At 37.6% G+C, this 13,830-nt stretch overlaps 1 protein-coding gene across 3 annotated transcripts in view; it reads right to left on the reverse strand.

The window, feature by feature from the left end:
* The window catches only part of LOC138722050 (succinate--hydroxymethylglutarate CoA-transferase-like), a 342,380-nt gene that overhangs the window by 120,945 nt on the left and 207,605 nt on the right, over window positions 1-13,830 (reverse strand). The window contains exon 13 of one of the 3 annotated variants that reach the window (XM_069859774.1): window positions 6,427-6,512. The exons of the other annotated variants lie outside the window; for them this stretch is intronic. Within the exon in view, the coding sequence (XP_069715875.1) occupies window positions 6,462-6,512 (51 nt within the window). The 3' untranslated portion in view covers window positions 6,427-6,461. Of the gene's footprint in view, window positions 1-6,426; window positions 6,513-13,830 lie in introns of those variants that run through there. 3 annotated transcript variants of the gene reach the window in all.

Raw genomic sequence — 13,830 nt, forward strand, 5'->3', positions numbered from 1 at the left:
GAACCTATGTCAGTACTAAATAGGAATGTAATCTGTGGTACCTATAAATATTTGTATTACCTACATTATCAGAATCCCATGGCGCAGCAAGGCACTATACAAAGAGAAAAATTACAATATCCAAAGAAATTGATATGGTAATTACTGGACAATTTTTCTGCATTTTTATTTCAAGCAAGGAAATCTAATAACTATCCCCTTACTATACAGTCTTCTGCATTGCTTAAAATACAGGTTTGTAAACCTGCGGAGCAGGCTTCCATGATAACTCATAATCTTTTTAACTCCGTAATTGTAAATCGTAAATATATACAGCTCATCATCATTCATTAATTCTGTTGCTGCTGACCGCTTATTTTCTCCAGAAAAAGTAACAACCTATTTCTTGGGTCCAAGTTCAGTAAGAGCTCAGTATGATGTTGTTATGAATAGAGTTAGAAAGAAAATGCTTTAGAATGTGTACGGGCAAAAGTTGAATGTTACAGAGGCACCTGTGTTTTAAAGGTTAAGTTTAACAAATTATTCCTAATTATCTTTAAAAATGTTACAAACCTATCATTAACGAAATATTTCATTCCATAGTTCAATCACAGCGAAAACAGGAAATTCAGAATTGACATTCCCACAGCAACCTTAACTTTATCCCATTGTGTATATTCATTTCAACTGAGTCTTTCTTTCTATGACCTCATCACATATGTGAAATGAAGGAAGGTGCTACGAAAAAATCCTAAATTTCATATAAATCAGAAGTATGCTAAGGTCCCTTACTGTAGCAGTAGCATTTGAGTAGAGATAGCATTCATTGAAAGATATATTTGTTGACTAGTTCATGCATTTGTTGAAAGTTATTGCCAGTGAATGCACATGCTCTACCCTGCACCCATTTCCCCTTAGTCTGGATTCCTGTTAGACTGGATGCAGAGTCATGTCGACACAACTATCACAGACTTAATATGTATATCCTCATAAGACTGTTTGATGCATAGAAGGTAAAGACATTGTAGAGACTCCCTTGGGAGTTTTCAGGAATTGGTCCAAGCCCAACAAATCCAGTGCTGCAGTGCACCTCACAAGTCACCTTTTTTTGGGTAACCATCATATCTGAATGGCTTTCATGTATTTGTTGCCCAAACTGGTTTGTGCTGGGAGACACTGATAGAAACAGTGGAAAGCATATCCAAGGAAAATACTTGCAGCTACAGACTACTGCTTATTCCACCCACATCTGAAAACTCAAAATTGCATCTCACTGCACTTCATAAAGCAAATCAGACACAGATTGCAGATACGCAGAAATACAATGCAGCAAACCTAACCACTGAGGGGGGCAGGCAATACCAGTGACTTTGTGCTGGCATAGGAAGTGATTTGGGGTCTAAGGGCAACAAAGAGGAATCTCAAGGTTCTTGTGTCAGAGAGGACTGCTGCTCTTCAGAGTGGAAAAGTTTGAGAAATGAATGAATACCAACACAGTTCTGACCCTAAGGCAGGAGAAGCGTACCTCCTAGGTATACCCTGGCTATTATTCAGGGACAAAATACATACAACAAGTTTTGGGGATTTTTTACTGGAACAGTGCATCAAAGGCTTTTGCATATATCTAGAACCTAACTGCTGTTTAACTTGAGAAAGTAAAGATAATGTCAAACCCAATATTCACAACTGGAAAACAGCATTTCAACAAAGACATGTTTGACCTGTAGAAATTTAAAGAGAGACTTTAAGAGCGAAAATTCTGATGCCACTCTGCCCAGTGCTCTCTACAGTCTGCAGTACTGAGTCCTGCTTTGTAGACCAAATAAGGAAGCCATTTCTTAATGGACAGCGTTATTGGCAAAAACCTCCAGTCATGAACTGTTTGTCTTTCTTAACCCAAATAGATTTTTAAACCAAAATATGGCAGGTGGTGTACCACAAAACAAATCACACAGTAATATGCATGTGAAAAATGTGCTAATTGTGATTACTTTTGGTCATCGAGAATTAGATACTTTATTCTTCTTGAACTAAATACAAATGTTCTTTGGCAAAGGTAGACGTTCATTGAACAGATGGAAGCTGTACATACATGAGAAGAGCTATTTCCTGGAAGTATTACAGGAATTACTAAAAAAAACAAATTAAGTGTGAATCATTAAAAAGTGGCTGATTTCTCTATCTATTCTAGCTACCATAAGGTCCTGAATTTTTAAAAATTATCAAATGTTGTACCAATACCTGTATAACACCATGGAAGCAAGCATTAAATAGCATTTATACGTGAGGCATCCAGCATGCAGAACAGGTCCTCCAGAGAACCATAACTGTTTACCAACACAGAAAACTATTTCAAGCTGAAAGGAAAAGGATTCTGTTTGTTCTGCTTCCTTAAGATGAAACAAACCCAAAAATATTTTAAAATGGTTTGATTCCTCTTTGACATGATAGGAAGTTAACACAAAGAACATGGGAACATGGGCACTGGCTGTGTAAACACACATCTTTAAGTTGTGTAAAAGTATCAACACAAAAGTTATGTTCTATTTTTGGTTGGGAATTGCAGCCAGCACAACATAAACCTCACCAGAATCTAATAGCACAATTACATATAAAAGAATGTTTTACATATGTGACATAAACAAGCATAATAAAAGTTGCTAATAATCTTCAATATAGCATTATAAATGTTTTTTTGGTAATACCAGAAAGTTTGTGTGGCATTCACTGAACCTATAGCACAGAAAATTCAAACCTTTATTCAGTATTTCTTTACAGAATTAGTACAACTGAACGACAGCGTCAGACTGACCCAGAGGAAGAAAACAAACAAGTGTTAAGTTAGTCTCTCTGAATTCTGTAAAAATTGCCATAACAAGATGAATAAATGTTATGAAAGTTTAAGAAAATAATGGACTTCTCAGATGTCTGCAGGATAAGGATTTGGTTGGACTTGATGGTCCTGTGGGTCTTTTCCAACCTAGTGATTCTGTGATAAGGAACAGCCAGATAGTATTATTGGGACTGATGTCACTAGAACTGACACTGAGCAATAACGACATTTGTTTTCATCTTTCCATTCAAATAAAAATGTTTGAAATAGGTTTCTAAAGTGTTAAATAACACCCAGAAACATACGAAAAGTTTGTTTCTATGTTCAATAGAACATTTCTATGTGGCATCTTTGGGCATATGCATTCCCTATTCCTATGTTTTGAAGTGATTTTTATTACTGTCCTGTAAAAACTAGTGCAATATACATTAAAAAATTATCTTTTAAGAGACACCATATACCAAAAAACTTATGAAGCCAGCTAGGAAATTACTCCTAGAAAACAGCACATACAAAAGCAGTACCAACAGAATTCAATGCAGAAGTGACTGCATTTAGAGTTTGAAATCTAACTCAAACATACAGTAGTGACTTTTTTTTGCCAAAGCATAATAGTTTTGGCACGCAATATAATGTATTTTTATTAAAATGGACACTCTTGTATATCCATTTAATAACTTTTAATTAATAACTTTTTCCATTTCTTTTTGTCTCATAACATTCCAGTTAAGAGGTATAATAATACACTAAATACCTGGCTTGTACTTCCTTTGGACTGCAGTGGTGAACTCAGCCCTTGGACTATAAAGTTATAACCGCTTCACTCCTTTTTCTCAGCTTTTTAGGAAGTTCAATTGACCAAGGGCTTAGAGACATGCAACAGAGAGAGCAAGGGGAGACGAAGAACTTTTTGCTTACCAATTGCTGTAACAAAATCAACTTAACAGTCTCCTAACAAAAAATAGTTTGCACAACTGAAAAAAGAATATAATCCTTCCTCTGGTAGAGTAAAAGCCTAAAGGCAGACAAAAGGTATTACTGCACATGATTCTTCTGGCCTTTTTACAGGGAAAGCCCATATTCTAGAAACAGCCAATTACAATGGCAAACTTAAGTTAGTATCTATCAACTGCGTAACACCGTTAACACAAAAGGTCTAGCTATTTATGAAAAGCACTAGAAACTCCCTAATAAATACAAATAACAGTCATTTAATCACTGTGGTACATCACATAATGGTCAGGATTGGAAGGGACCTCTGGAGATCACCTAGTCCAACCACCCTGCCAAAGAAGGGTCGTCCAGAGCAGGTTGCACAGGAATGCATTCAAGTGGGTTTTGAATATCTCCAGAGAAGGAGATTCCACAGGCTTTCTGGGCAGCCTGTTCCAATGTTCGGTCACTCAAACGAAAAAAAGTTTTTCCTCATGTTCAGAGTAGAACTTCCCGCGTTTCTGTTTGTGCCCATTACCCCTTGCTCTGTTGCTGGGCACCACCAAACAAAGTATGACTCTATCCTCTTGACACCCACCCTTTAGATACTTATAAGCAATGATGAGATCCACTCTCAGTCTTCTCTTCTCTAGGCTAAACAGACCCAGGTCTCAGCCTCTCCTGATAAGACAGATGCTCCAGTCTCCTAACTACCTTCATGGCCCTCTGCTGGATTCTCTCGAGTAGTTCCTTGTCTTTCTTGAGCTGGAAAGATCAGAACTGGACATGGTAACCCACATGTGGCCTCACTAAGGCAGAACAGAAGGGGAGGACAACCTCCCCTGACATGCTAGCCACTCTCTTCTTAATGTACCCCAGCACATCACTGGTCTTCTTGGCCATGAGGGTACGTTGCTGGCTCGTGGTTAGCTCGCTGCCCACCAAAACTCCCAGGTCCTTCTCAACAGAGTTGCTCTTCAGAAGTTTAACCCTTAACCTGTATTGGTGCAGGGGGTTATTCCTCCCGAGGTGCAGGACTCTACATTTGCCTCTGCTGAACTTCATTGGGTTCCTCTCTACCCAGCTTTCCAGCCTGTCCAGATCTCACTGAATGGCAGCACAGCCTTCTGGGGCACCAGCCACTCCTCCCAGTTTTGTGTCCTCAGGAAACTTGCTGAGGATGCACTGTTCCCTCATCCAGGTCATTGACGAATATGTTGAAGAAGACAGGGTCCAGTACCCATCCCTGGGGAACACCGCTGGCCACAGGCTTCCAAAGCAACTCTAAGTCGCTGATCACAACCCTCTGAGCTCTGCCGTCCAGACAGTTCTCAATCCACCTCACTGTCTACTCAAAAAATTATTTTTTTCTCTATAGAGGGTTGATTCTCAACAGACGGCAACAAGGGAGCTGCTTTGCTATGTACAAAACCCTGATACAGAATCAGGTCATCTGTGAATGATTTAGCACCAGGTGCCCCATCAACACTTTTTACATGACAGGGGAGAGGTGGCATCACATCTGTCCACCCCTCTGGTCCTGATCACAAGCAGCACTCCACACCAGCCCTGCTCTGTCATCGAATCATAGAATGGTTTGAGTTGGAAGGCACCCAAAAGATCATCTATATCCAATCATCCTGCCATGGGCAGGGACACTTTCCACTATATCAGGTTGCTCAAAGCCTCATCCGTGGGAATAAAATGAAAAAATCTACTCTAGTTCTTGCTTTCTTTAAAAGACGCTTAACAAGAATGTTAGTGAGTAGCATCAAATAAATTGTGAGGACATAGATCTATTTTTTTCACCAAAAAAAACCATAAAGCAAGCAGATGTACGAATGAAATGCAGAGTGTCAGCAGAAGGGAAACATAAAAAAAAGAAAGCAAATGTATTCTGCAAATGAGAACTACAGAAGAAAAGGAAGTTAACCATAGTAGGAAGTTATGTTTGCATACATACTAACAATTCCAAGTTACTAGTTAGAGCTCAATTATGTGTTAGGCTTAGCAAATACACAAGTAAACGAAAGCAGAACTACGTATATGTATGTCATCCATATATACTCTTCATATGCTACACATTACTATCAGAAATTTCTTAATATTACTAATTTCATATGAAAGTGGAAAATGTACTTCAGCTCTTTCATTCAGTCCATTTTCTAAATATAGACTTACAGCATTTCAGTCAGCTATGGTTACAAATTAAAATGAAGAGTTCTGGGACACAGTTTCAAAATACAATGAAATCATTTGAAACACAGAGAAAAGGAGTCTTTTACAATCTTTTACATACACTTTTCTAAGTCTTCTGTACAATGCTGGGCATCCATGACCATAGCCATCTTCACCAACTCAGAATATAGTCCGTCGCATCTACTGCTGGTCAAATACTAATAGGTTGTGCTATTTAAAATACAATTTTAAAATACTATATTTAAGCATAGAATATGCAAAACAGTTAGCGATAGCTTCATAAAAGAGTCTGGCAAAGGCTTCACTAGTGGCAAATCACTTTAAAGCACCTCAGTGGGCAAATGCTAATGAGGATACCACTTAGAGCTGGATCATGAGACCAGGCATCAATCACATGGTTATCCTCTAGAGGCAACACCACAGCAATTAGAGACGGTGAAAAGAACTGTAAAAACTCATACAAAAAGTAGGCTGGAACTGAGTGAGGGCTTCCACTTCACCCAGGTGTGGATAATCATCAAGAGCAAGAGGAAAAGCCACAGATGAGGAGGATTTTAGGAAAAACAACCTGTATTTGGAAAGAACACCAAAACCTACAGTAAGAATTTACAGGTGAGTATGTGTGAAATAAAGCAGATCCTATTAAAGGATAGCATGCTAACTAAAGGAGTCTATACGTATGCAGCGGGGAGGAAAGGAATTAAATGCAATGGCAACAGGCACATGATCCAAGTGAGGATGGGGATTCTATTAAAACTTCTTCCTGCATGTGCCAGCAATGAGACAAGGATGACAACCCACCACACTCCTGCTAGGATTGATCACAATTTGTTTTCATAAGTGATGCAAAATAAAGTAAAATCCCAAATCAAATGAATTGATACATGGAAACCAAAACTAAATAACAGGTGACATACCTTAAGGTAACACAGTGCCAATCTCCCATAAAATTCCTTAAAAGCTTGATAAGGTAAAAAGTAATAACCTGTCTGGGACAGATTGGACTGTAAATAGATAAATAAATAAAGCACTATAGGAACAGAAAGAGAATTTAGTTAGAATCCATGTATTACTCAGAGTAACAAGCACACGGAGAAAGCTAAAAAGTGAAATCATCAAAGTAAATTAGAAAAATGAATTTAAAAGACATTTGGACTTTTTTTTTGGTGAGAGAGAAAGAAAAAAGGGGATTGAAGGATACAGTAGATATAAACCAGGCAGGAGGGGATGTAATGCACTTGAAGATGAACCTCTTGGTTCAGATGCAGTTTTCTGGTTCAGAAATTCCTGTTGCCATAGCAGTGAGTACATGTTAAGTATCTGCTAAGCACCATAATCATTGTTCCAGAAGTTATGATGTTTGGTTGCATGCAGAAAACTCCAACCATTTCCCTTTCCTTCTGGCCACAAAAAGCTACTGTGTTCATTGACCAACACCATAACCTCTATCACTAAGACAGAACTCATAAAATTCACATCCAAAAGCAATGGTTTCCTCTCATCTGGCTTGCAAAGAAATGCTCAAGCAAGTGGGACGTATTTTTCAGTACTGATAGGACTGGATTCACGTATTCCCACCCAGTAATATGACAGAACCGCACAGACACATACAGGCAAACATATCATTGCAAAGACTTTGATTAAATTCCTACTCGTATCAGTTTTAACTAGATAAAAGAACAGAATGGACACAAAATCAGGAAAAGAAGTAAAAAATACTTGCTTTAAGCAGAACAAGACAACATTTGTCTCCCAGATGCCTTGTAATCTAACACAGAAATAATAGAATGATGACACAGAAAGAACAGAAGCTGCTGAGAGGACTATTGGACGTTTATTCCATATAATAGCTGTTCTGTTGTTTGCTTGTTGAAAGGACAGGTACACACTATAAAATCTGACATACCTATGATGCTTGCACCTCCTGCTCCATCTTTCCTAATCAACTCCACAAAACTCAAAGAGTATTGCTAACCACACCATCCCAAGCATCAACTGCACCTCGTGCGCTCTTAACAGCTGGCCTGACTTATGCACATAGAATTCTCCAATGGCTCATAAGTACTTTGAAACTAAAAGCAAAGAAAGTCCCCACATCTCAGATGTTCATGAATGTACTTCTCAGAAAAAATGTAGGCCATAGATAACACCAACACTTGCATCTCTTTCACCTCCACACTATGTACCACATAGACCTTCCTGCGATGCTTTAGATTTCTAACAGATCTGCTATGCTTGATTTAACAATGGTCGACAGCTTGTAGTTTGGAAAAAGGTGAAATATAAAGGCTCCCCTATTTCCTGATCCACTCTGACATTTGAGTCACTTATTGTCTGTACACAAAACATAAATTTCCTTAGTGTTCTGTTGGAAATATATTAAGAAGAGCAAAAGACTAAGTGCAAGGAGTGATATACATCTTTCCTGCTCTTAATATTTTTTTATTACTAGCGGATAACTTCCATTTTTCTTATATATTTAATTGTTGGCCCAGAAAGCTGTCACTAAAATGAGAATCTTGCTTTAGTTAAGAAGGGAAATGTACAGATACATTTTTGTTGTTTCAAAAACCATATAGTTCTATTTCCCTGAACTCCAAACAGATCAGATCAAAGCAATTCTTTATTCATAAATCCAGGAATTCTTTATCCTATCATCTGACTGAAAGTCATTTCCTCAAGGCTTTTCTCAGAGTGACAAACTATCTGGTCAGCAACTGAAGATTACTTTCATATCTCCCCTTGTGCCTTTCTCATACTTCTCTTTTTCCTCATACATTTGCAGCCAGCCTCTTATTACACAGAAAAGCCCAAGCCAAACAGTTCTTGATTCCTAAGGGTATACATGTACACTTCTTTTTTAGGACAGTGACATATTTCTGAGTTTTATTTTTGAGGGCCCCCAAATGTTCCTTATTTTTCACTCAATGGCAGTATTTTCAATTGACAGAATTGCAAAACTGTCCTGATTGGAAATGAACTGTTTTCCAGACATTCCACAGCTGTAACAATCTGTCCTTGCCTCAGATGTCCACATGAATTAAGTTGTTCAAAAATAAAAATAAAAAATACAAAATTTAAATATTATTAGGCTGGCAAAATGAAGCATACGTCTGACACCAATTTTATTCCTAGTCACCTTTGTTTCAAGTTGGTTCTCATTACAGTAATAAGCCTGACAGCCCTAAAATCTGAAAATCTCTGTTCATCCCAGAATATCAGCAACAAAATCTTAACTTACTACTCTGTCTTGCCTCTAACCATCAGGCATGTTCTGGAGGAATCACTGTCAGCCAAAAGTTCAGTATTCAGACTTCAGAACTATCCAAATACTCGCCTTTCATCCTTCAGACTGTGAACCAAATGTGTCCATAATGCAGATGGTTAATGGGAGATCACCAGTAGTGGTCACCAGGTCAGTACTTCCAAATTCATGTGTTTTTTTTGTAAAACAGCATGATTTCCCAAAGCTAAAACAAGCATGCCTTCCCCAGGGCTCCAAGACTCTGGTTGCTACTTTTGCAGTGACAATCAATAGTAAAGCATTTTATTGTAAACCTAGAGGAAACGCATTTTAACTTGCACTGTTGCCCTTCCAATACCCCCACATAAAAAGTCTTGAACCTCCAGGAGGTTTTATTAACAGGAGATGCTATGATGTAACAGGGAAATGATCATTCTCTATACAATTGCCAGTTTTACTTCCTGCCTAAATGATGTCCCACTGATCATTCATGAAAACAGAATATTAGCTTAAATGAGTCTTTAGTTTGACTTAGGTGTGTCTGATGGTAATCACATTTTCTGTGTTACACTGAGAGACCTGCAGATTAAAAAGTCACAAATGATTCTTGCCACACCGTACATAACACTACCTAACTTGTAGAAAAACCTATGTAGGGTAATTGTGTGACAACACACAAAAGAGGCATTTAAAAGGGTTGCTCATGCATTACTCATTGCAAAATACTGCATTTTGGGAAGATCTGGTTATATTCTTACATTGTATAAAAACTTGATAAGATTTTCAGAAGTCACTCGTTCTCTCTGTTCTATGAAAGACAATCATACAGAAAACCTTGGGTTATGCAAGTGACAACATTACACATTCAGTACAAAAATCTAAGCTTCAAATAGCCAGTCTGCTCTCATTGCAACTTGTACGTTTCTAACCACTCCTTCTCAAAAAATGCATTCAACATTTGGCTAAGCACATACATTCTGCAAACAGTGATGGATACAATTAACTTCATTTACATAGAGGCCCACACACTACAATGAACTACTAGTGTAACTATTAGATTGATGCTCACTCCCTTGTATTGTGCTTCAGTACCTCATGAGTTCCAAGCGTAAGGAAGACTTCTGCATGGACAAACAGCACAATTGCATGGCGCATACTTAGCTTGTATATGAATTCTCAGACTACTTTTAGGTTTTGAAACTTCTAATTTCAGATTTGGGCACTTTTTTCCCTATTTATTCCTCTTTATCTCCACCATTCATCCTAGAAGATGGTAAATTAATCAAAAAAACAAAGATCAACAATTTAAAAACAGAATCCTTTTCTGGTCAGTGTCATCACTTACTGAATAATTTCTACAGACAACCTAGGAATGATACAGTTGTGTTTAAAGAAAAATAGCAAATCTGATATTGGTATTTGAGATGGGCTATTGACTTTATACCAGGCACAGATATCACATGATGTTGTGTCAGTTCCTCGATCTGAAAAGTATAATTCTTACTGCCTCACATACTAAACGACATTCACTTCTTCAGGCTTCATTACCCAGAGACACTCTCCTAGAGCTACATTTGTAAGCTGTCACTGGACGATTGCAAGAAGGGGAGTAAAAAGCTTCACCCTTTCCACCCAGCTGTGTAAAAGCTTCTTGCAATAACTTGTTTTCAGAAATACAAGGCCTATTTATTCCTGGATTTCCAACCCCAGAAATCAGAAAAGAAAGCAGGCCTGTTTTCTATCTACCCTCTGGATTAGCATACAGAACAGGAAAATTAATTTGCAAGTATACTGCACAGGTACTTCACTCACCCACTTGTACCCATTGCAGCACTAACGAACTGATCTCTCTGTTTTTTACCAGTTTATTCTCTTAATGTTCTCTATAAATATTACTGCTAGCTAAGTCATTTTGTAGAGTCTCCCATGAACAAAAGCATTATATGGCCAAATTAAACTAGTGCTTTTCATTTAAAAGACTCTTTCTCCCTGAAGTTACCCAAGCAATTTCATTGTCAGTGGTAGAAGTGGATGACAAAAAAAGGGGGAAGGAATAGGGTAGTGAAAGAAAAGTAGACAGAAGAATGCAAGTCTCCATTTTAAAGCCTGTCCCAGATCATGTAAAGCTGGCAGTGCATTTGGTTAATCCGTCTAGTACTACAGTGGAAAATCACAGCAGGCAGCTGGATACAACATCTAAGGCTGCCCTTTCTTGTGTTTTTTCCATTTCTGGCAGCATACTGTCATACATGCAGCATCTGTCCATTTCCACAGGCTGTGGCTGTATATTCAATTGAACTAAAACAGTTAAAGGAAAAAGCAAAAGCAAAGGTTCAAAGGGCAATGAACAGCCAGGGCTCTCGGAATTCTGCAGGTGTGGGACTTCCAGACCTGGTTAGCTAGGCCTGCTGCAGAAATCACTGAAATTACTTGCAGAGTCTTTCTATCTGCCTACTTCCACTCGACTGGGATTCAAATCTCAAAAGTTTGATTATGCTTCTATCAAAGATTTTGAAAAGTCATTTGTGCAAACTGGCCTCTGACATTGCATTTTAAATATTGAAGGGAAAAAGAGGGGCAATCACCATTCAGGAAGAGGAACTATTATTAACACAGCAGTTTAAGTACCAGCAATGCAGACCTGCAATGCAGTCTTCAGGATTTATTTGTAAGGATAAGTACAATTTCCTTTTTCTATGACTGCTGTGTTTTTTCTCCAAGAAATATCTAAACATTACAAGTGTCAGCTCAGTCAGAAACCTCTTTTTTCATATGATGGAGCTCTAAGGTGCTTACAGACGTAACTTGGTATATGTTAGGGAAATCATACAGGAAGAAAACCACAGAGATTCATAAATCTTGTCCACTACTATACAGACTCTATGTTACTGCTGTTTTTAAAAATAATTTTATCTGTTGGCTTCTACTGAGAGTAAATTTGAGCTTGGTACAGTTAAAATACTTAGAAATATGGAGCAAATTACTGCTCCAAAGAGCTCTAAATCTCAATAAATAAAATGGACAAAAAGTGAAAAAGGAACTAAGATTATCCCATTTTACACAGACAGAATGAAAGCCACAACTCTATGGTCATTAGTACTAGGTCATTAAAAAAAAAAAAAAAAGAAAATCAACCAGAAATAAGATCAGAATAAGGCATAAGCATTTTTTCTTGAACCAGCTTCAGATGTGATAACAAAGTTATACTGGCTGTGGAAGTACAAGTAAAGTTTGATCTAACACAGAGATTTGCCTGAACACCACTTAAGAAGGATGACTGCCTTCCATGTCCCATTTCAGACGCTTTGCCACATAGCCATAAGATTCCCCTAATGCTTTTGCTTGTATTTCTTAAAGTCACTGAAAACAAAAGCATTCCTATGATGCTAAAGTAACAGTTTCTTCTGTCTTAAGAAAAAAATGCTAATTTTTTAGTGCTAAAGGTATAATAATGGAAGAAAAAACTGCAAGTCACGTAAGCATGGACAGAATAAAGTTTTGTACTCTACTTTGGTGTTTGTACAACAAAGGAAAGTAGCCCCGGGATGTCTTTTATACTGTAAAAATGTCTTTGGAGTGAGTTATACATATTTGACAGGAAAATAAAAACAATTTTAAAAAGCGTACTTCAAGTTTTGAAGTGCTTATTATAAATATTCATCAGGTTGATCAAGTGTTTGCATAAATGATGAAATCAACTCAGATTAAAAGCAAAGTGTTTTAACGGTCTCTTGGTCAGCTGCAATATTCACAACCAACAGAGGCATAAAACAAAAAGGCTCAGCAGAGAAAACACATTCTGCTCTTTCTGCCCAAAGCAGTTGGGTGAACATGTTTCTAAAAGCTTAAAACCTCAATAATTTTCAAAAGTTAGAAGAAAAACAAGTAATAGTTTTATTTACACAATGTTTATCTGCCAATGGCATTTTAGGAGTTTCCTACAAAATAACACACATATTAAAGTGGCAAAAATAGAGACAAAATTGCACATGATTGAAAACAGAAAGCCCCTTAAAAACAGTCTGTGACTACACAATGCTGAAGAACTCAAAAAGATTTCAAAACCACTTAAATTCCATCATTTATCTTAGATAAAAAAAAAAAAAAAAAGGACCCCAAAACCTAAGATGCAACTTAGGTTGCTTTTAATTTGACTTAACACCAAGACAACTTTTCATCCTGCTGGGACTAACAGTTCTTCCTTCACTTGAAAATGAAAAAGAAATAGCTAGGTATTCACACCCACTGCAAGCTGAGAAAGGTAGCTCTTCATTAGTCAAAGAGCTGCCAGTTCTAATTTAAAGGTCCACTTTCTTAGTAAATGTTGATCATATCCTCTGACAATGAATCGGTTTGTAAGAAACTAGCTTTTACTGTACTTCCCTGTTGTTAGTTCTTCAGAGACAATTCTGTTACACATACACTTTACATGGGCTCCACCCGGGATACTGATACCTATGCTCACCTGCTTCACTTGGAAGCACATCCTTTTAGATTTGGTTAGCTTCCTTTACAATTGACTGAACAACTCTGACAACAGGCTGCAAAAGGTGCACTCTGGCTCTTCTTTTTATCTGCACTATCAACAGAACTTTCAATTAACAGACAGGTACAAAACTGGTGTTTTCATTTATGTACACCA

Source organism: Phaenicophaeus curvirostris, chromosome 6 (genome assembly GCF_032191515.1).
Source record: "Phaenicophaeus curvirostris isolate KB17595 chromosome 6, BPBGC_Pcur_1.0, whole genome shotgun sequence".
Lineage (NCBI taxonomy): Eukaryota > Metazoa > Chordata > Aves > Cuculiformes > Cuculidae > Phaenicophaeus > Phaenicophaeus curvirostris.